General features: G+C 41.2%; 1 protein-coding gene across 3 annotated transcripts in view; it reads left to right on the top strand.

Moving 5' to 3' along the window:
- LOC128695391 (uncharacterized) overlaps nt 1-23334 on the top strand; it is a 69922-nt gene extending 46588 nt beyond the window's left edge. For all 3 annotated transcript variants that reach the window (XM_053785953.2, XM_053785952.2, XM_053785954.2), the window contains 2 exons: nt 3577-3769; nt 22721-23334. In XM_053785953.2, coding sequence (XP_053641928.1) covers nt 3577-3769; nt 22721-22819 — 292 coding nt within the window. In that variant the 3' untranslated portion in view covers nt 22820-23334. The remainder of the gene's footprint in view (nt 1-3576; nt 3770-22720) is intronic.
- The last annotated feature ends 1294 nt before the right edge of the window (nt 23335-24628 follow it).

Below are 24628 nucleotides of genomic sequence, written 5' to 3'. Positions count from 1 at the left end.
TCCTGCCTGTCCTAATTACTGGACCACTATGACAAAGTCCTGGATGCACTAGAGGACAAACAAAATGCAGATGTAGTATACACAGACTTTGCAAAAGCCTTTGACAAGTGTAACCATAGTGTAATAGCGTGATAAAGGAATAACAGGAAAAGTTGGTAGATGGATTTATAATTTCCTAACAAAGAGAACACAAAGAGTAGTAGTAAACAGGTAAAGTCTGAGGCGGCTACAGTGAAAAGCTCTGTTCCACAAGGCACAGTACTCACTCCCATCCTGTTCATCATCATCATATCTGACATAGACAGGGATGTAAGCCACAGCACCGTGTCTTCCTTAGCAGATGACACCCGAATCTGCATGACAGCGTCCTCTATTGAAGACACTGCAAGACTCCAGGCGGGCATCAACCAAATCTTTAAATGGGCTGTAGAAAACAATATGAAGTTCATTGATGAGAAATTTCAATTACTTACTCTGATATGGAAAACGTGAGGAAGTTAAAACTGTATTGAAGTATAAAACAAATTCCAACTACACAAAAATAGAGCAAAAAAATAATGTAAAAGACCTGGAAGTGATAATGTCAGAGGATCTTACCTTCAAAGATCACAACATTGTATCAATCACATCTGCTAGAAAAATGACAGGATGGATAATGAAAACCTTCAAAACTAGGGATGCCAAGCCCATGATGACACTCTTCAGGTCGCTTGTTCTATCTAGGCTGGAATATTGCTGCACTCTAACAGCACCTTTCAAGGCAGGTGAAATTGCTGATCTAGAAAATGTAGAAAACCTTCACGGCGCGCATAACTGCAATAAGACAACACAATTACTGGGAACGCTTAAGTTCCTCAATCTATACTCCCTAGAATGCAGGCAGGAGAGATACATGATTATATACACTTGGAAAATCCTAGAGGGATTAGTACCAAACTTGCGCACGAAAATCACTCCCTATGAAAGCAAAAGACTCAGCAGATGATGCAACATCCCCCAATGAAAAGCAGGGGTGCCACTAACACGATAAGAGACAACAATAAGTGTCAGGGGCCCGAGACTATTCAACTGCCTCTCAGCTTACATAAGGGGGATTACCAATAGGCCCCTGGCTGTCTTCAAGAAGGCACTGGGCAGGCACCTAAAGTCAATACCTGACCAGCCGGGCTGTGGTTCATACGTCGAGTTGTGCTTGGCCAACAGTAACAGCCTGGCTGATCAGGCCCTGATCCACCATGATGCCTGGTTACAGACTGGGCCGTGGGGGCGTTGACCCCAGAAGCTCTCTCCAGGTATTACATAATAAATTCCATCTACCATACAATTTGCTCAATTTATCCAAGTTTTTCTGTAGGGGTTTACATTAATTTTCACAATGTATTTTGCATCGCTAAAAATCATTCAAATTGTGAATTATTATGTGAGCAAATTGTCTGCAGGAGATTTACAGGGTACTATCTGAATTATTACCTGCACGTAATACCTACATGTAATACCTACCTCCTAATACCTACATGTAATACCTACCTCCTAATACCTACATGTAATACCTACCTCCTAATACCTACATGTAATACCTACCTCCTAATACCTACATGTAATACCTACCTCCTAATACCTACGTGTAATACCTACCTCCTAATACCTACATGTAATACCTACCTCCTAATACCAACATGTAATACCTACCTCCTAATACCTACATGTAATACCTACCTCCTAATACCTACATGTAATACCTACCTCCTATTACCAACATGTAATACCTACCTCCTAATACCTACATGTAATACCTACCTCCTAATACCTACATGTAATACCTACCTCCTAATACCTACATGTAATACCTACCTCCTAATACTTACATGTAATACCTACCTCCTAATACCTACATGTAATACCTACCTCCTAATACCTACATGTAATACCTACCTCCTATTACCAACATGTAATACCTACCTCCTAATACCTACATGTAATACCTACCTCCTAATACCTACATGTAATACCTACCTCCTAATACCTACATGTAATACCTACCTCCTAATACTTACATGTAATACCTACCTCCTAATACCTACATGTAATACCTACCTCCTAATACCTACATGTAATACCTACCTCCTAATACCTACGTGTAATACCTACCTCCTAATACCTACATGTAATACCTACCTCCTAATACCTACATGTAATACCTACCTCCTAATACCTACATGTAATACCTACCTCCTAATACCTACGTGTAATACCTACCTCCTAATACCTACATGTAATACCTACCTCCTATTACCAACATGTAATACCTACCTCCTAATACCTACATGTAATACCTACCTCCTAATACCTACATGTAATACCCACCTCCTATTACCAACATGTAATACCTACCTCCTAATACCTACATGTAATACCTACCTCCTAATACCTACATGTAATACCTACCTCCTAATACCTACATGTAATACCTACCTCCTAATACCTACATGTAATACCTACCTCCTAATACCTACATGTAATACCTACCTCCTAATACCTACATGTAATACCTACCTCCTAATACCTACATGTAATACCTACCTCCTAATACCTACATGTAATACCTACCTCCTAATACCTACATGTAATACCTACCTCCTAATACCTACATGTAATACCTACCTCCTAATACCTACATGTAATACCTACCTCCTAATACCTACATGTAATACCTACCTCCTAATACCTACATGTAATACCTACCTCCTAATACCTACATGTAATACCTACCTCCTAATACCTACATGTAATACCTACCTCCTAATACCTACATGTAATACCTACCTCCTAATACCTACATGTAATACCTACCTCCTAATACCTACATATAATACCTACCTCCTAATACCTACATGTAATACCCACCTCCTATTACCAACATGTAATACCTACCTCCTAATACCTACATGTAATACCTACCTCCTAATACCTACATGTAATACCTACCTCCTAATACCTACATGTAATACCTACCTCCTAATACCTACATGTAATACCTACCTCCTAATACCTACATGTAATACCTACCTCCTAATACCTACATGTAATACCTACCTCCTAATACCTACATGTAATACCTACCTCCTAATACCTACATGTAATACCTACCTCCTAATACCTACATGTAATATCTACCTCCTAATACCTACATGTAATACCCACCTCCTATTACCAACATGTAATACCTACCTCCTAATACCTACATGTAATACCTACCTCCTAATACCTACATGTAATACCTACCTCCTAATACCTACATGTAATACCTACCTCCTAATACCTACATGTAATACCTACCTCCTAATACCTACATGTAATACCTACCTCCTAATACCTACATGTAATACCTACCTCCTAATACCTACCTCCCCCAGCTTACCAAACCTCTGGTTAAAGAACTTTGGACTTCTCACCCCGTGGGTGGTGTTCACTTTGTCATGACATTTTTTGGGTTACCCTAGGTAATTTACGCTGTGTATAATAACTGTATTTATGTGTACCTGTGGCTAAATAAACTTATTTACCTGTTCCGAACAGGCTGAGCATGCAGGTGAAGATCTATGTACGTCTAAGCTCCCAGCACACCCACTACTACGCTGTTTACCTCCGTCAACGAACTGCTGAAGAGTTGGCCAAGAAAGTCTTACGTCTGATGGGTATCCCTTCAGGTCTTAATTACCGTCTCTACCTTCACCACCACCCTAGCACACCTGCACTTCTTACAAACCAGGTTAGTGTTGCTAATTTAGTAGTCGCTGAAAGTCATCTAACGAATGGAAATAAGTCACTTTTTGGGTTATCCTAGGTAATTTACACATATGTTACTGTGTATGATAATTTGTGTAACTGTATTCATGTGTACCTGTGCCTGAATAAACTTGCTTATGTCGTGCCGATAAGCCGAACCGGAGAGTTTGGCCAATTCGACACGGGTGTTCTCTGCCTAATTAGCAGAATGAAAATTTTGTCTGCTGTAAGTCAGCGGAAACCAATCTGAACATAACGAAAAAAAAATGTCATTGGTGTTAAGTAATATTAAATAAATTTAAACTGACTTATGCTATACATAGCAGAATTTAACTAAAAGAAAATTGCGTTAGTTTTAAGTTAGGTTAGACGAGGTTTTTAAGTTAGGTTTGGTAGAAAAATAAAATATTTTATATCATTGCCAATGAAAAACATATCTATCACTATATTTTTTCTGGAAAAGTCTATTCATTAGGGTTTATATATATATATATATATATATATATATATATATATATATATATATATATATATATATATATATATATATATATATATATATATAGAATTGGAGCTGCTTTCCCCTCCTTGAATAATGTCTAAGTATGTGCAATAAAGCTAATAGATTACTAGGATTTATTTCAAGAAGTGTAAGCACCTCCCACTTCCCAGGTGTAGTATGACCTATACGCGGTTATCTCTTACTTGTGAATATAAAATTAATATATAATACCTGGAGGGTGCTTTGGGGGTCAACGCCCCCGCGGCCCGGTGTGTGACCAGGCCTCGTGGTGGATCAGGGTCTAATTAACCAGGCCGTTACTGCTGGCCGCACGTAAACCAACGTACGAATCACAGCCTGGTTGGTCAGGTACTGACCAGCCAGGCTATCCAACTCCCTCATAAAGACAGCCAGGGAGTCTCTGTTGGTAATCCCCCTTATATATGCTGGGAGACAGATGAACAGTCTTGGGCCCCTGACACTGCGTTGTCTCTTAGCGTATTCATGGCGCCTCTGCTTTTAACTGGGGGGGGGGGGGGGGATGTTGCACCGCCTGCAGTCTTCTGCTATCCAAATTGTTCTCGCATTAAATTATTCAGTTTTTCTAACAATCTAACATAGGAAATTTACAGCATTTTGGATCAACACAAATTCTGTGTTAGTGCTGAGTAAAGGCGTCAGGTGTCAATATTTAAATAAAATATATCATAGCATCAGTAAACACTAGGCTATAATTTTATTACTAAACTTGTTTTGATCAGTGAAAATAGTTGAAATTTAGTCCTGGGAAAACCTTGACAGCTGGTTATCATTTAGTCATTTGATGCAACTGTCTATCGACAATACGAGGGTCATTGACTGGATTTATAAGTCTTGTGGAAAATACTGTATATATTTTCCAGAAATTCAGTATTTATATGTAAATAGATGGCCATACTGTATTTAATAATATTTATGTCATAGAAAACGGAAAGCCTGCGGCTGGGCAGGGGACTCGCCATCTTGGTTTTGAATTTGTATTAGAAACGGTGAGTGGGGAAGAATTTTTCGTGCTCTAGAGGTTAAAATTGTGCTGACACCTCTCAAATAGGAGGCGAAATTGGTGGATATGCATTCCTGCATAACTTGAGATATCAGGCGACTGGACAAGACAGCTCCAGGAACCTCAGATAAGCTCTCTAGATTTGTGTGTAATTCTGGCCAGCATTATTTTCATAGATTTAGTTAAGAGTGAGGTTTTCTGAGTATGATACACATTAATCTCCAGTCAAATTGGTGAGTAATATTAAGATATATTTTCCTTCTGTTATGTAATTGTGTATATATAACCGTTTATTTTTAATATAGTCCACAAATTTATATATTTACCAACATTCCTGGTGTATGTATATTTCATTTAATTAATAGGTCCAGAGCAACTTGTGGATATGACAGTGGTAGGTATCGAAGGGGGACATTTTTTGCGACCTAGGTGTCCCAAATTCCTACTTGTCTAACTGATAAATAATAATTCTTTGTTCATTTACTGTTATGTATATAATGATACATTCAGCTAAATGCAATTTTCCACAAGTCTATCGACTACAATAGGGTCACTGATTGGATTTATAGGTCTATTGACTACACTAGGGTCATTGATTGGTTGATAGGATTTATAAGTCTATCAACTACACTTATGGTCATTTATTAATATCTGCACGTGAACTTTTCCCCACCAGACAAGCATACTTTAATCCTTAAAATAGGGATCTGAATAATGGGTGCATATACATAAATATAGGGATCTAATTATTATAATCGAAGGAAGCGCTAAACCCGTAGGATTATACAGCGCCTGTGGGAGGGGGGATGTGAAAGGTATTCAGGCTTAATTCAGGGAACTGGAGCACAGATCCAATTCCCTAGATCAAGAGCCCCTCACCAATGTCAAGGAACCTCCCTTGAGGGGCATAGAGATCTAAGTAAACTCTGTAAGCATATAAACAGTCAGGGCCAGATTAAGAAGTCTCCGGGCCCTAGGCTATTCAGATTGGCGGGGCCCCTTTGAGTTACGGGTAAGCGAAGCGACCCCTTCCAGCTTGGGGGTGGGGGGGGGGTCGGTGTGAGCCTGTTTAAGGCCCAATTAAATACATTCTGGCTATTTAGATTAAATTTAATAGGGAAAGTACATCAAGACAACCAAAACCATTTACCAACAGCCATTATAACTATCTTGTTAAATCATGCATTTTAAAGAGAATAAACTCAAGACAGCATAGTATTACTAGATTAGGCTATTAAAGTAGTGACATCATGTACCTATTATATTCAGCATAATCACTACAGCACTATTATTCCCTTAATAAATCACTGACCATTATTGTTATCATTGCATCATGCATAAGACTATCAAATCATATAAACTCAAGAAAGTAAAGAATTGTTTATATTCACAGGCACTTCTTAAATAAACTTTTTTCTGGATTTCATATTGGCAAAATCATCAATTATATTCTGAAAATCAATATTTCTTGTATATAACAATGGTTATAAATGACCATAATTTTTAAAGGGGTGGACCGGTAAGCCAGCGGAAGGCCTCGGTCAGATGACCAAAAGCTCCAAAGGCGGGTCATCATCTGACTAAGACCCGCGTCAGGAAACATTTGTCCTGTTTCCTGACGAACCTTACCTAACCTAACCTAACCAATATTTCTTGTTAGATCAGACTCAATGGTCAACAAGGCTAGGTTACACAATTTGTCTTGGCTCATTGTTGAACGGAGCTGGTTTTTCACTCTTTTCAAAACAGAAAATGAACGTTCTCCTTCACAGTTAGTAGCTGGAAGTGTTAGGTAAAGGTGATACACTATGTCAACATTAGGGAAGGTTTCTGAGATACCTGCATTTCTTAAATGTTTCAAAGCAGCTGAGGGCGCACATTTTTCAGGTGGAGTTTTAATCTGATTCATATGCCCAGAAAAATGAACTATTTCTTAAACAAATGTGTCCTGAACATCTGCTGAAAGGTGTTGTTGCAACTTTAATGCAGCTTCTCTCAATTCTGCATCTGGCATAGTAGTAATTTTGAACAGAAATCCAAACTTGTCATTGAGATTCTGGTAGATTTCTTTTCTTTTCACCAATTCTGTAATCAGTGAATCCAGAATGACGAAGTATGTAGCTGTCTTACATTTCTGCCTTGGTAGCAACACAATTTCATTGTTTGGCTCTTCAAAATTGCGTTTCCTCTTCCTTGACCGCTGATGATCAGCCCCGTAACTGTAGTCTTTCACCAGCAGTTTAGCTTTCTCTTCAAACATTTCAAAAGCTTCATCCCTTAACATTTAGAGGCGAAAACAAACATTTATCCATACACATCAATGTCTATCAACAACACTTCAGTTAATTTGTCACAGTACAAGTCTAGATAACGTGTAATTACTACAGAAAATTGGAGAGGAATCTCCCATACTCACCCATTAGCGGGAAAACACAGCTGTTCTGATGTAAACAAAGGCGTGTTGAGTGTTGCCATCTATGGTTAGGTTTATTTATTTTTATTTTATTTTATTTCATTATTTATTTTTGTTTTGATTAATTTTTAAAAATCAATTTTACTCTCTAAACACTTGAACTTTTTAGGTAGGGACCCCTTTGCACTTGCACCATGTGCACAGTCTTGGATGAGCCCCTGAACCCCTTGGACCGCGGGGCCCCCAAATGCGCGGAGCCCTAGGCAAATGCCTAGTTTGCCTATGTGGGAATCCGGCCCTGTATACAGTCAATGCTGAGAGACATCCCATGGGAATTGTTTTAACTTTTTAAATATTACAGGAAATCTATTTCTTGCATACTTGATAACTTTTATCATTAATTCACTGTAAGGAAATTTAACACCATCTTAGGTGTTACAAACAGAACTGCAAAATTTATAACCGGCCCAGAAGGCTACTTCGACTTTTTTGGGTTATCTTATGTAACTTACACTATGTATAATAATTGCACTTATGTGTATCTGCGCCTAAATAAACTTACATATAAAAGCCCATATTTGTGGGTTAGTTACTATTATCAGTAGTAGGTTACGAAAGGATTCTATCTAGGGAAAATCTAGAGATCTTAGCTGAGCTGATGATGTTAAAGTCTGCTGATGCTGCGTGGATCACACACCAGCTGGTATATTATCAACCGTAATGATCAGACGATATCTGGGGCAAATCATGATACATTTCTGTGCGCAGTCATGCACACAAGCATGTTATGACGTCACTATCATGACCAAACGCCTATAATGGCATTAGTTATGACATCAACACCTGTTACTGCGTTTTTCACAACACCAGCCAGTGTTACTGTCATGACATCTATCATAGCATCAGTCACATCACCACCACATGCCAGTGTTACTGTTATGACATTAGTACTTGTCATAGCATGTCATAACACAAATACCTGCCACGGTATTACCATCATAACATTAGCACCTGTCATAGCGTCACTCATAACACGTCATGGTGTTGTTTCCTACACTAGTATTTTTGTCTTATCTTCTTACATGTTCTATATTTTATAAATTTAATAAATCTGTAGGAAGCCAAAATTTACATTATTGTCATTATACATAATTTAAAACAATTGGTGATATTTCGATGATTACATGATATTTCATGATTACATGATATATCGATGATTACATATACTGGCGGTATATGTAATTGTTACCAGGTGTGGTGAAACAAGTATAGAATGTCATGAGAAATGTGCTTCTTATGGCAGAAATTTCTTTCATTTACCTCAGTATAAGTAACAAAGATTTTAAAACAACATATCATACCAGCGGAACTTAACTGAGAGTTTTTTAAGCGATTTTATAATGTACTGTTTGTACCACACCGGCCATCTCCCACCAAGGTATCATGCCCGAAACAAATACTTTTTCCTTCATTCAAAAGTTGTCCTACCAGAAGAGTACAAACATCACAATTCAAATGACTCTGACTAACATCCCCACTCTTCAGTGTGTAGGCACTGTACTTCTCACCTCCAGGACTCAAGTCTTGCTAACCGGTTCCCATAAATCCCTTCATAGATATTATCTTGCTCACACCCCAGCACCACCTCAAACCATAAAAACCAGTGGCCTCCACTCTGATTTACCATGTTCACATAAGCCTGATAAATGCATAAGCCACTAGTGTTCAAACCCTCTTATCTCCCTCCCCAAGCCTTCCTGGGATGACTGCTACTCTGCCTTCCTTCCACCCCAGATTTACACACTCTAAATCATCCTATCTTCTCTATCCTCGCAAAATGCCTAAACCACCTGAAAAAGTCATCCTCTGCCTTCTGAATTATATCTTTCATAACACCATGCTGTCTTCTAATCTCTGTGCTCTGAATTTTCTACATAATATTCACACCACATGACATCTCTACTACCTTTAGCCTTCTCACTAGTCTTAAAAATCATGCCTCACACCCACATGAAAGTGTTGATGCCACTTATGGAAAATTTTCAAGGGGTGATTACCTGTATGTACCTCAACATTATATACATACAAGTAATCTCATTGGGAGACAACCGTATTGTTTACCGTAGTCACCCCGTGTAGACATGTGAGAAAACTTAACCACCCCTGGTCACGGCAGGTGGTCCCTTCGACCTCACAATCTTATCCATATCTATCCGAGACCAGTATGGATTGGATAGCACCCACAAGTACGGTGCTACTAATTAATTGTGGACTGTATAGATTATATTAGTGTAACTGAATGAAGGGGGGGGGTAGGTTACACATGGATATATCCATCAAGGAAAAACACTTGTACATAATCTCTCCACTTACCAGATATTCTCTGGTGGTCACTTGATGTAGCTGGATCACTCATAACCTATCCAATTACAACATACCTAACTGGCCAGTATCAGTCTGCTATAACTAGAAGGGTTACTTAACTGTGGGTGATTGATACTCATTTCCTCCATTCACCATCTCATTTCGATGTCCTGCTACACCGACACGGTTGTCAGGTAAGACACATATGCAACAGTTAGGTATCTTTATTGTGAAACGTTTCGCCTACACAGTAGGCTTCTTCAGTCAACTACAGAAAAGTTGATAGAAGCAGAAGATACTTGAAGACGATGTAATCAGTCCATCACCCTTAAAGTTTTGAGGTGGTCAGTCCCTCAGTCTGGAGAAGAGCATTGTTCCATAGTATGAAACAATATGGGTCCATATGGGTCCATATTGTTTCATACTATGGAACAATGCTCTTCTCCAGACTGAGGGACTGACCACCTCAAAACTTTAAGGGTGATGGACTGATTACATCGTCTTCAAGTATCTTCTGCTTCTATCAACTTTTCTGTACTTGACTGAAGAAGCCTACTGTGTAGGCGAAACGTTTCACAATAAAGATACCTAACTGTTGCATATGTGTCTTACCTGACAACCTGTCGGTATTTTATACCATTTTAATGTTCACCGACACGGTTCTCATTCCAGCAGGACGAGGTATCCGTTGGTTTGTCCCGGTTTAGAAGTCGTGACTCAATGAACTTCATTATCCTCGTCCCGGGAACGAGGTCTAACGTGTTCACTCGGAGCAAGGCGACTTATTTCACTTCACGCATTCTCTTAACTTAGTGTTATTATCATTAATTACATTACAATTCACAAGACGATTTAATGTCTCATAATTATTATACACATTAGAGATCACTCCATTAAGATCTGAGACCGATGAGTGATGATTAAACCAAGGGTAATTTTCCCCGGGACACAGTCCATGGTGATGCGCCAGTCACCCGGTCCTACCCTTATTCACTCATTTTACCACTTTATTACTGTGGTCCCATAAATCACGTTCCCTCACTCTCCACCAGGAATAAGTAAGTTTATTCAGGTATACACAAATACAGTTACATAGAATTATCATACATAGCAGCATATGTGTAGAGAACCTAGGATAACCCAAAAAAGTCAGACAGAGTGACTTATTTCCATTGGGGTCCTTTTACCTTATTATTATAATATAAAGGTTATAATATTTTCTTATTATTCTATAATGAAGATAACATCTTATTATCATACTAAAAAGACTATCTACTACACGAGGGTCATTAAGACTATCTACAATACGAGGGTCATTACTAGGAATAAGGTAAAATTTACACGTATGTTAGATAAAAAATAGAAAATCATTCCCCTCCCGTTCTGTAGCTACATTCATCAGACACCTTTTGGCACTCTTCTTAAACTGGTTCATGCTATGACTAGCTTTGACATGGAGTGCAGCAATATTCCAGCCTAGATAGAACAAGTGACCTGAAGAGTGTCATCATGGGCTTGGCCTCCCTAGTTTTGAGAACCTTCAAAACTAGGGAGGCCAAGCCCATGATGACACTCTTCAGGTCACTTGTTCTATCTAGGCTGGAATATTGCTGCACTCTAACAGCACCTTTCAAGGCAGGTGAAATTGCCGACCTAGAAAATGTACAGAGAACTTTCACGGCCCGCATAACGGAGATAAAACACCTCAATTACTGGGAGCGCTTGAGGTTTCTAAACCTGTATTCCCTGGAACGCAGGAGGGAGAGATACATGATTATATACACCTGGAAAATCCTAGAGGGACTAGTACCGAACTTGCACACGAAAATCACTCACTACGAAAGCAAAAGACTTGGCAGACGATGCACCATCCCCCCAATGAAAAGCAGGGGTGTCACTAGCACGTTAAGAGACCATACAATAAGTGTCAGGGGCCCGAGACTGTTCAACTGCCTCCCAGCATACATAAGGGGGATTACCAACAGACCCCTGGCAGTCTTCAAGCTGGCACTGGACAATCACCTAAAGTCAGTTCCTGATCAGCCGGGCTGTGGCTCGTACGTTGGTTTGCGTGCAGCCAGCAGCAACAGCCTGGTTGATCAGGGGCTGATCCACCAGGAGGCCTGGTCACAGACCGGGCCGCGGGGGCGTTGACCCCCGAAACTCTCTCCAGGTAAACTCCAGGTGCGGGTAGTCTGTTCCATTCCTTTATTGCTGTACAATAAAAGGTGTTTGAAGCCTGGCCAATGACTGTGGATACTACAAAGTTGTGCTCTCTCCCCCTAGTGCGATGATTGCTATGGTTCCCAACCTTGACAAAATTGACAGCAAGATATTCTGGACACTGTTTGTGAGCAATTTTATAAACATGATTTAGCTTCAGTTGTTTTACTCTGTCTTCAACATTCAGCATATCCAACTGCTGTAATTCATCCTGGCCTACATGTTCTCTTGGTCTCAGCCCCAGGATGAATCTTACGATTTTGTTCTGGGTGATTTGCAGTCTATCTTTCAGTTTTTTTGTCAAGGCAGAGTACCATGAAGAGCATGCGTAATCCATATGGCATTGTATAAGGGCTAGACATAGGGTCCTGCGAGCCTCAGTAGGTAGACACTGTGCTTGTCTATACAGGAACTTCAGTCTGGCATTCGCTTTCTTTACTACACTGTTCCCTATCAATTCTCCTGACATGCATGGGTCAAAGGAAATTCCCAAATATTTTACTGATGATACCAAAGTGATGGGCTCCCCATTACATTGAACATTAAAGTTATTTACCCTTCTCAGTTTATGTTTCGTGCCAAAGAGAATGGCTTCAGTTTTCCCTAGGTGTAATGATAGTTTGTTGTCTACTAACCATTTGCTGCAGGACTCCAGTTCCAGTGTTAAAACATTAGCAATATCTTGTGGGTCTTTACCTGACACTAACAGAGCACTGTCATCTGCATACAGTAGGAGTTTGCACTTGACACTGATAGGCATATCATTGACATAACATAAGAATAATAAGGGACCCAGAATACTACCTTGGGGAACTCCACATGTTATCGGCAGGGGTTCTGATTCTGTTTTGTTGATTTTGACTATTTGTCTCCTGTTGCTAAGGTAGGACTTAAACCAGTCTACAGAACCTATACCGATAGCTTGAAGTTTATTACATAATATACTGTGGTTGACAGTATCGAAGGCCTTTTGCAGGTCTAAGGTTACCATACCTATGAGGTTCCCCTTTGACATTTCAGTTCTCAGGTAATCCATCAGATTAATAAGGGAGGTGTGGGTTGAGTAGGATCTTCTAAAGCCCGATTGATAGCTATGGAGAATGTTGTTGTCATTAAGGTACTTAACTACTTGAGAATACACCGCCCTCTAGAATTTTAGATATTATACTGAGTATACTAACAGGCCTATAGTTGCTTACATCAGACCTACTATTTTTCTTGAAGATAGGAGTAACTCTGGCCTCCTTGAACCCCTCCGGTACGGTATTAGTGGTGATTGATAGATTTATTATGTGAGCAATAGGGATTGACAGTTCAGAAGCACCATCTTTTAGGAACTTAGACGGGATGTTATCAGGGCCTGTGCTCTTAGTTGGGTTTAACCTGCTTAGTTCTTTTTGAATAAAGTCATGAGATACACTTACTAGTTGACAACTGTTTGGGGTTACCCCTTTATTGGTATAGTATGTTTGAAACTTATCAGAGTCTGTGTTGAGGGTATTTGATGCAGCTGGTAGTTTACTTACTAGTGTTGATGCAACAGATGTGTAGTATGAATTAAAGCAATTTGCCACCTTAGATGTTTCATGGCATACCTCATTATCGATAGTGAGTACTATGTTAGACCTATCTACTGGCTTATGGCTATACCCCAACTGTTTTAGTTGTTGCCAGAGCTTTCTGGGGTTATGCTTATATTTTTCAATTTTTGAGCAGTAGTGCTTTGCCTAGTAGAAGAAATATAAATATAATTATGGCAGCCTGTACCCCCCTAATGCTTGCCATTTTCACTCTTCGCTCTTTTACTCATATACAATAATATTTATTTCTCTTTTCCAGTCCCTAGTACACTCAGTATCTGCTTTAGCAATCACACTGAATTACTAGTAAAATTTCCTCTTCAAAACCCTCTTCACTGCTCACTTTTCCCTTAACTTCACAAAACCCTTACAGTTAACCCCTTATTACACACTCCCCTTCCCATCTCACTTCACAGTCTGGCTTCCTCAATTAACTTCTAACTCCTTTCCATTCTGGTAGATCAGAAAGGTTTAATCCATGGTTTTATCCTTCCAAATCCCCCTCACTTCCATTTATCGGGGGTTGTGTGGTGTTGTCTCCTGACCTGTTCTGCTGACTCAGCCATTTTTAAAACACTGAGGGGAGTAACGCCACCTACAACCTGACTTTCCTTGAGTTTATAGATATATTTGGCGTTTTCTGCTATGATTCTCTCACTGTACACTGGTCAGCTGAATATAGGTCAGCTACTAAAACATTAACCTTGACTGTTTAACTATTCACAGTTACGACACTTCCTATTATGAAATGAGGCCTATATTAATCCTTAGGCCGCCGTGAATGCCAATTTCCTGGTTCCATGCTTTCCCAGCCTCCTCACTATATTCAAAACACTCCCGCCTCCCCCATGGCCCTAGTCGACCTCTCCCCCCGCACATCCGCGCATGCACAAAGGGAACTCTTGGTTCTATCCTATTGTCAAATATATTTTTGACTCATATCGACACATTAAACACCTATTAGGCACTATAGTTTCGGAAAATTAAAAATTTTCCACACCACTATACTCTAGTACATTTTCCCTTTTGCTTCCACAAATAAACTTTTTCTTTCCACAGAAGCCATAATATTTCATTCACCTTTTCCACTCGTATATTCCAAGGTTTACCTCATCTTTTATAGACCCATCTGCTAACATGTCCCCTCCCAAACATCTGAATACATTCACTTCCTCTATATGCCTTCTCTTCCATCTGATTTCCAGCCATTCACTGCCTAGACTTTTTGTTATTCTCCTTGCCTTGTTCCTTTCTTTTTGTTTTTCTTTAATTTACTTCCTTTACATATGCTCCCAAATTCCTCGAACAAACTTTGCAATTTCTTTTCATCAGCAAAGAGCAGCTATCATAACTCCCACCTCATATTAAATTTTCATTATCTTTTAAAGCTGTCCCACACCTCTGACCTTCCAACAGTTAATTATATCTTCCACTAACTCCTTAAGTTCATTTGGTTTAACTTCTGTCTTTACCATTGATTCTTCTCCTTGCACTCCATCTTCCTATTATTATTATAATCAAAAAGAAGTGCTAAGCCACAAGGGCTATACAGCGCTGCAGGGTAGGGAAGGAAGCGAGGGTATTGGATGGCAGAAGGGAGGAGGGATGATCAGTGGTTACAGAAAACAGCGGGGCAGGGGATAGTACGGGGGTAGAGGGTAGCAAGAGATTGAAGTAGAAAGGGCTGAAGGTATCGGAATTTGTGAAGTAAGTCAGTTGTTGTCAAAAAGTCAATGAGAGAGTCTGGATGAAAGGTGGGTCCATCAGCGAGAAGGGAAGGTAAAGAGAGAGCAGCAGAGCGAAGACGACGACGGAGGTAAATTCTGCGTGCTCGTTGATAAAGTGGGCAGTCCAACAGAATGTGGCTGACTGATAATGGAACTTGGCAATTCTCACAGAGAAGAGCAGGGCGCCTCTCCATGAGATATCCATGAGTAAGACGAGTATGGCCAATGCAAAGACGGGAGAGAGTAGTCTCCCAGCCTCGACACTGGTGATAAGAAGACGGCCAGTAACCTATACTCGGTTTAATAGATTGAAGTTTGTTGCCAAGCATAGTAGACCAACGTTGTTGCCAACGGGTGTGAAGTTGGGAAGATATTGCAGCAAAATAGTCCGTAAATGGAATACCTCTACATGAAACTGGTAGGTCATGTACTGCTGACCGCGCAGCAGTGTCTGCCTGTTCATTGCCCTGTACGTCAACATGACCAGGGACCCAACAAAAAACAATATCTTTATGCTTGGTAAAGATGCGGCGTAGCCAAAGTTGGATACGGAGGACTAAGGGGTGAGGTGTATAAAATTTTTGTATAGCCTGTAAAGCACTAAGGGAGTCTGAGACAACCACAAATGATGACACAGGCATAGATGCAATACGGATAAGTGCTGTAAGGATAGCAACCAATTCAGCAGTAAAAATACTAGCCGAAGATAGTATATGCCCTTGTATGACGCTGTCCGGAAACAGTGCTGCAAATCCTAAGCCGTCAGAAGACTTAGAGCCATCTGTGTACACAGCAATGGCATGAGAATGAGAGTGAAAGTGGTCAAGAAAAAGAGAGCGGGAAGTGACCATAGACAGTTGGGCTTTCGAGCAAGGGAGAGAGAAAGAACAGACTCAAACAGCTGGAACTTCCCAGGGGGGTAGGGAAAAGTGAGATGCTACATGTACATAGAAAGGTGGTAATTGAAGAGAAGACAAGAGCGAATGAAGGCGAAGAGAGAAGGGACAGAGTAAACAGGGGCGGCGAACAAATAAAGAATGTCTACTAATATTAGTGACCATTCTATAAATGGAAGGATTGCGGAGATCATGAGAGCGTACATAGTAGCGAAGGCAATGGGCATCATGGCGATCGGATAAGGATGGAACGTTTGCTTCTGCATAGAGGCTCTCGACAGAGGAAGAGCGAAAAGCACCAAGGCATAAACGTAATCCTTGGTGATGAATGGGGTTAAGGCTAGAGAGAGTAGCAGGAGATGCCGCTGAATAGATCTGGTCACCATAATCAAGTTTCGATAAAATAAGGGTGGAATGTAGGCGAAGGAGGGTTCGACGATCAGCTCCCCATGAAAGATGAGCAAGGGTTTTAAGAAGGTTCAGCCGGCTGTGACAAGTTGCCTTCAGAGAGGTAATGTGAGGTTTCCAGGATAACCTACGATCAAAGAGGAGGCCAAGAAACTTGACTGTATCACGTTCAGGGATACGGGAGCCATAGAGGTACAAAGGATGATCGGAGATGACAGAGCGTCTAGTGAAAGTAATTTGGTGGGTTTTAGTGCTGGAAAATTTAAACCCACGTGTGGTGGCCCAATTGGAAACACGGTCGACTGCATGCTGCAGAGAAACTGTAATAAGGTGACAGCGCCTGCAGAGGCAATAAGCGAAGTCATCAACATAGAGTGATGACCAAATATTTGATGGAAGACTAGAGGCCAAATCATTAATAGCAAGGAGAAAAAGTGTTGTGCTCAGAACACATCCCTGGGGGACACCTTCAGCTTGGATAAAGTCCGGGGAGAGCACATTATTAACCCGAACACGGAAATGCCTGTCAGTTAAAAAGTTCTTAAGGAAGGATGGTAGATTGCCTCGAAGGCCTAAGGAGTGGGCTTGGGCTAAAGTATTATACCTCCAAGTTGTGTCATATGCCTTCTCAAGGTCAAAAAATATGGCAATAACTGAGTGGTTATTCGCAAAGGCATTACGAACATACGTATCCAAGCATAGTAAGGGGTCTATGGTAGAACGTCCCTTACGAAAGCCATATTGACGAGTGGAGAGACTGTTGTGTCTCTAAATACCACACTAAACGTCTATTTACTAGGCGTTCCATCACTTTGCAAACTGCACTGGTAAGAGCAATGGGACGATAGTGGGAGGTTTCATGTCTCGTAGTGCCTGGTTTGCGGAAAGGGAGAACAATGGCAGAGGTGATGGTGGAGACATAATCTCGCCAGCAAGTGCGTTTAGCATCACGGATGACTCGGCGAGTGATCGCACGCTTCTGCTTAAAATCAAAAAGTCTCTCTGTGGTTCTATTGTGCCATTACCTGCCCCATGCAGCGTGTTTCAAATGTACTGCACGAGCACAAGCAGGAGACCACCAAGGCACACATTTCTGAGAATGCCTGCCCGAAGTTTGGGGTATAGAATGAGAAGCTGCGGTGAAAACGGAGGACGAGAAGAGGTGTAAAAGCTCATCGATGGAGGACGAAGAAGGAACCTCTCTAAAAACAGTTAGGTGTGAGTAAAGGTTCCAATTTGCCTGATCAAATTGCCAGTGTGGGATGCGAAGAGGTGGTGAATATGAAGGGGAAGTAAGAATGATTGGGAAATGATCGCTGTCATGTAAGTTCGGAAGAACAGACCAAGTGAAGTCTAATGCGGCGGAGGAAGAGCAGACAGAGATTGATGCAAGAGAGAGTGTGAGTCCAAGGATCAAAATGGGTGCGAGTACCTGTATTTAAAACATAGAGGGGGTGGGTGGCAAGAAAAGCCTCTAACTGAATGCCACGGGAATCACAGTGAGACCCCCCAGAGGAAATGGTGGGCATTAAAATCACCAAGTAACAGAATCGGTGGTGGTAATGACGAAACAAGAAAGGCAATATCTGGAATAGATAATGCCCGAGAAGGAGAGAGATATAAAGAACAGAGCGTATACCACCTATGCAAGTGGATATGGGCTGCTGTGTAATGCAGCGAAGTACGAACAAATAGCTGATGGTACGGAATATCAGTGCATAGAAGAAGGGCACTTTCATTAAAGGTCCCATCAGGAAAAGGATCTGAAGAATACAATAAATTATAGCCTAAGATGGGAGAGATAACAGCAGAGTGTAATTTTGGTTCCTGTAAGCAAACACCAACAGGGGAAAACTGGGAGAGTAACATCTGAAGCTCACCCCGATTACCCCTGAGGCCGCGTATATTCCACTGTAAATAGGCCATGATTGGAAATGATAAAGATACCTGAAATCCGCAGGTAAGGGTTCCTACGGACTAGAGGGGTTAGAAAAGTCCACATGCGGAGGCAGTGGAAAACGTTCAAGCAGCGAAGGAACGGTGCGCTGTAAAGAAAGGAGTTGCGCAGATGGAGTAGAGAAGAGATAAGGAGCGGTGGGTGGATCAGTGTCCATTGATGGTTTGGTCTCTTCAATATATTCAGAGATTGCTTCAAGTGTTTCGGAATTCAGAGACGTCGTATGGGAGACAATATTGGAAACGGTAGGGGGAGGATGAGTAAAGATTGGAACTGTAATGGACTGTACCAAGGTAGGGGGGGGGGGGCGAAAGGGTGGAGGTCACTGGAGAAGCATGGAAGGGGACAGAAGAGGCAGAAACCTGGGAGGTGGCAGAAGAGGAAGAAACTTGGGAGGGAACAGGGAAGGAAGGTACAGTACGAGGAGGAGGGTGAACCTCTACACTTGTAACAGAGCCAGTGAGAGGGGAAGAACCAGGTACAGAGACAGGGAAGGGAAAATGAGGAGGTGGAAGATGGGTAGGTGTTAACGGACCTTTTTTTGACTTTTGAGAAGTAGAGGGACGATTGGGAGGAGGTGTCATACAAGATCTCGTCGCTACTGAGGCTTGTGAGAGAGAACACGAAGAAGCGAGATCAGACTGAGACGTTGAAGTAGGGACGTCTGAGCCGAGGACAGCAAAAGAATTAGCTACAGGAGTGACTATGGGAGAGGTAACCACAGAGGTGGGTGCAGAAGATGGGATACCAGAAGTAGGGGGACATTTTGAAACACGGGAATAAGAAACACGAGGTAGTCCCCCTTGGAGGCGGAGATGAGAAACTGCCATGGCATAAGGGAGACCTTCTGCCTCTTTGAGGTAATGGATTTCCCGCTCGTTTAAGTAGACTTGACAACGGCGAGAGTACGAAGGGTGAGCCTCATGACAATTAAGGCAAGAGGGAGGTCGATTGCAAGATGTATTAGAATGGTCATCGGCACCACAGACTGGGCATTCGGCGATAGATCTGCAATATTTCGCTGGATGGCCAAATCACCAGCAATTTCTACACTGTTGCGGTGTAGGGATCACCTTTCGAACTTGTAACCGATATCCTGCTACATAAACTGAGGATGGGAGTTCACGGCTGTCAAAAGTTAAACGAGCCACATTGCTAGGGTATCGTCTCCGCCCGCAGGCAGGAAGAACGTAAGTGTCTACCTTGAGGATTGGGAGATCTTGGAGTTCCAGCTGTTCAAGAATGTCAGTGCCACATGTCTGGAAATTTTGTTGAACTATGGTATGGGGCAGAATGACGGTACCACTACAAGAATTGAGGGAATGATGCTTTTCAATAGTTACAGGAACAGTATCGATATGGGAAAGACGAGAAAGCTCATGAGCCTGGGTAGCATTCTGTATGGTGACGATGCGTGTACCGCTCATAAGAGCATGAAAAGAAATATCTTTACCAACATGGCGTAGGAGTGCCTTGCCAATACTGTGGTCAGAAAGATAGGCAGTAGAGGAAGTCGGTCGTAAAGTGAAGAATTTAGTCCATTGTGCAGTCTGAAACTGAGAGTGGAAAGGTAGTGAAGGACGTGTCGATCTTTTCTGAGAAGAACGAGGTGGAGAAGTATCATCAGCAGGTAATTGTCATTGGCGTTTAGGCATGGGACCAGAGTTGGCCCGACGTGGAACGGGCCGGCGATTCGAAAATTGCCACACCGTAGAGGGAGAAGCCGGAAGCATAGTCAAAGGAGAGCGAAGGTCAGATAAATCGAAGGAGTCAGTCGAGGCCTCAGTACCTGAAGCGGGTGAGGAAACAGCACCAGCAAGAGGTACAGAGGCATGAGGAGTGTCCGAAGAGTGGTCCAAAGACGAGGCGGGGTCAGAACGGGGTGCGGTATAAAGAAGGGGCCCTGGGGTAGCAGGTTCATGGACTAGGGCTGCCATGGTTAGGTTACTTCTTTCTTTTTGTTTTTAAGAAAAAAAAAAAAAGAAAGAAAAGAAAATAAAAATAAAAAAAAAAAATAAAAAAAAGGGGGGACCGGGGAGGGATAGTTCCTAGGAGGAATGAAAGGGCCAGAAATCTCCCTCTGCGCCCAAGAGGACCTCAGCACCGCAAGTAGCGCAGATGCAGCATGGAACCCATGCCATACCCTACCCATCATGCCAGTAAACCGGCAATCCGGGATAGCACCCTCACATCTGCCGAGCTACCTCGGTGGACAAAAGAGAGGGTGGCCGGAAATCCGCCACAAAGCATACCTCCTTCGGCCACCACCCCCGGAATCCGAAAGGTGGCTTCCAGAGATACACCCGTCGCCCGAGAGACACCCAAAGCCACCCTCCGGGATACCGGAGAGGGATCAGGACATCCCCAGGCAATCCAGATTCCACGGCAAACTACGCCACCACCAAGAACCTCAACGGAATAGGATGGACCCCGGTACCCTTTCCCCTACCTAGGAACTAGCGTGCCTGTGGGAAAAAAAAAAAAAAAACAAAGGCCAAAAAAGGAAGGGCAAAAGGGAGGGGTGGGGAGGAGGAGGAGGAAAGGAAAAAGGGGAGGATGGGATAGGGAACGGGGGATTAGGGGGTAATTAGGTTCGGTCTGAGGAAGTACACCGACAGGTCTAATTCCCCAGACCAAAAGCCTCTTCACCACGCCAAGGAGCCCCCCTTGAAGAGGCATCTTCCTATTAGCTACCACTAAATAATCTGACATATCAATCTCACCTTTATAGACATGCACATCCAGAAGTCTACCCATCAGAATTTTAGCTAGTTATACTGTCCAGCAAACTACTATCACTGTGCACTATATCATATTTCATATACACTACCTACTTATTCTGTTTTCTTAAAATATGTGGTATTATCTGTTACCAAACTGTTTCATACAAAATTCATTTAGCATTTAGGTTGATTATTATTATAATAATCAAGGGGAGAAGCACTCAACCCGTAGGATTATACAGTGCACATGGGGGGATGGAAGGTATTCAGGCTCAATTCAGGGAACCAGAGCACAGATCCAATTCCCTAGATTAAGAGCCCCTCACCAGCGTCAAGGAACTCCCCTCGAGGGGTAGGATTATACAGCGCCTGTGGAGGGGATGGAAGGTATTCAGGCTGAATTCAGGGAACTGGAGCACAGATCTAATTCCCTAGATCAAGAGCCCTTCACCAGCATCAAGGAACCTTCCTTGAGGGGCATTTAGATTGATACTGTATTTGGATGTTAGGTTACTGTTGCAAGTCACATTCTGGGGAAGAAGACAAAGGCCCTCAACAGAAATAAATCATGCTTCTTGGTTCACTAGGGCTATCATGCATTACTTACATTTTTAATTAGGGGTTAATAATATAATAATCATAACTGAGTGCTAAACCTACAAGGGTTAATGAGGGGGAAGCACTAAACCTGTAGGGATCATAGAGCCTGAGGAATGGTTATGAAGCATCTGAGGCTTTTAATTCAAAATCTTCTTTCGCCAAGTGTATCACTGTGCACACACACACATACTCTCCATATTATTACTTGTGTCTACATGAATTCCACAGGAGTGAAGGATATAAACGTTCAAAATAACCAGCAGTTACTCTTCCAAACAGTTCCCCTCAAGGCAGGTTCCTCGATGCCAGTGAAGGGGTTCTTGATTCAAGGAATTGGACATGTCCTCCCTTGGACTGAACCAGATTGCTTCCCATCTCCAAAACACATGACTCCTAGGGGTTTAGTGTTGACCCCTAAATATGATGATAATTCCAAACAGCTTAGTACTGACATGACTACATATACAAAAGTCCTAATTTTATTTAATCTATTTTACAGACAGTAAGAAATTTGGCTGAAGAGACGATTTTGTCAGTGAAGGTGCAGCATAATATTGACAACTTGACGATTACTTTTGTTCAAGGTCAAGAACTTTGAAAGTCTCATTTGATCTTCCTGTTATCACTTCTCTAATTAAAAGGATGAGTAAGTGATGGATCTGGACCTCTATTGATTTCTGCTGGATAATTACAAACATATTCAGTAACTGCTAGATCTGCTTACTAACAGGATCACTGCTGGATCTTTGTATATTAGGCCAGGTTACATAAGTTTGATTAGTTTTATCAACTTCTTTGCACAAATTACAGTAAAATAGTGTTATAGAAGCAATAAATCATGTTGTATGCAGACTACCTACTTCTATAATTGAACCTGCACAATTTTTGCTTAGCCTGTGTTATAATACTGTATAGAATTATTATCATTATTATATTTATAATGATGTGTTAAACCCATAATATTCATACAGCTCAAGGATGTGTTAAACCCATATATCACACAGCTCAAGGATGGATGTGTTAAACCCATAATAGTCATACTACTCAAGGATGTGTTCAATGCATAAATCATACAGGTCAAGGATGTATTAAACCCATAACAATCATACAGCTCCTGAGTAATGGCAGGCACTAAGGTTTGATCTGAAGAAGTGGAAATTATTATTATTATAATCACAGGGAAGCGCTAAACCCATAGGGTTATACAGCGGTTCTGTTATTACTGTGCATTAGACAATATTTCATGCTTACTACTGTTTTCACTAAACGAAGTCTTCTCTATTACTGTAAATATACTCGTTCAAACAAATAACCCACCCTATGCCATGCCCTTTCTGTCACTGTTGCCAAATGACAGGCAGCTCACATATTAATTTACTCTTCTTTTCTTTTAACATGCTGATCGTCTCTCACCAAGGCAAGGTGACCCAAAAAAGAAACACTTTTACCATCATTCACACTATCACTTGCCAGAGGTAACTCTCAATTCCTGGTTAACATGGATCCAATATTATGCAGTATCCTCCTTCAGTCAGAAATTCTGTACATGAAATATACATTTGCCATATGCTGTCAAAACTGTTTGCTAAGCATACTGAAAATTCATATTATGCAGAATTAAGTGCTAATGCCTGATTTATCTTAGGACAGCTCTCATGAGCCTAGAACACATCTATTGCATAAAATGAGGGACACTGTATTCACATGAAGAGAGCCTGTGATACTTTACAGTGCTTTATTAAATATTCAAAGTAACAACTTAGTCAAATATACTGTAAATATATGGTATATTATAGGTAATATTCTCAGGATTAACATATTACTGTGTTGTATACTAACTTGTACTAATATACAGATAAAGCTAATTCTAATAATACTAATACATTGGATTATCTATATGACATTTGTGGGTTTAACACTCAGTTTTGACTGACTGTATTAGAGTATATACATGTATATGGAAAGGTGTGTATCTTTCACTGTATATAAAGCAAGAGTTTAATCCCTAATTCTGGGATTAATGTAGAGGTGAGTCATGGTCTTAATGACTCACATTCAGGTGACAGGTTTCAAGACTATGAAACTGACTTAATAATAAGTAGTGTACACTCTCTGCATTCACAAAACATACTCCTCATTCTGAGCATACAGTATCTGCAGAACATAAACTTTAGAAACCTGTTGAATGTGCAAATATATATTGCACTGAATTATTATTATTATAATCACAGAGAAGTGCTAAACCCATAGGATTATACAGCGCATGTGGGGGGGGGCGATGGAAGGTATTCAGGCTCAATTCAAGGAACCGGAGCACAGATCCAATGCCCAAGATCAAGAGCCCCTCATCAGCATCAAGGAACCTACCTTGAGGGGATATTGCACTAAAAAAAAAAAAAATATACTC

This window comes from Cherax quadricarinatus, chromosome 50, assembly GCF_038502225.1.
Source record: "Cherax quadricarinatus isolate ZL_2023a chromosome 50, ASM3850222v1, whole genome shotgun sequence".
Lineage (NCBI taxonomy): Eukaryota > Metazoa > Arthropoda > Malacostraca > Decapoda > Parastacidae > Cherax > Cherax quadricarinatus.
The sequence above is the reverse complement of the archived record's forward strand: the minus strand, read 5'-3'. Positions and strand labels throughout refer to the sequence as shown.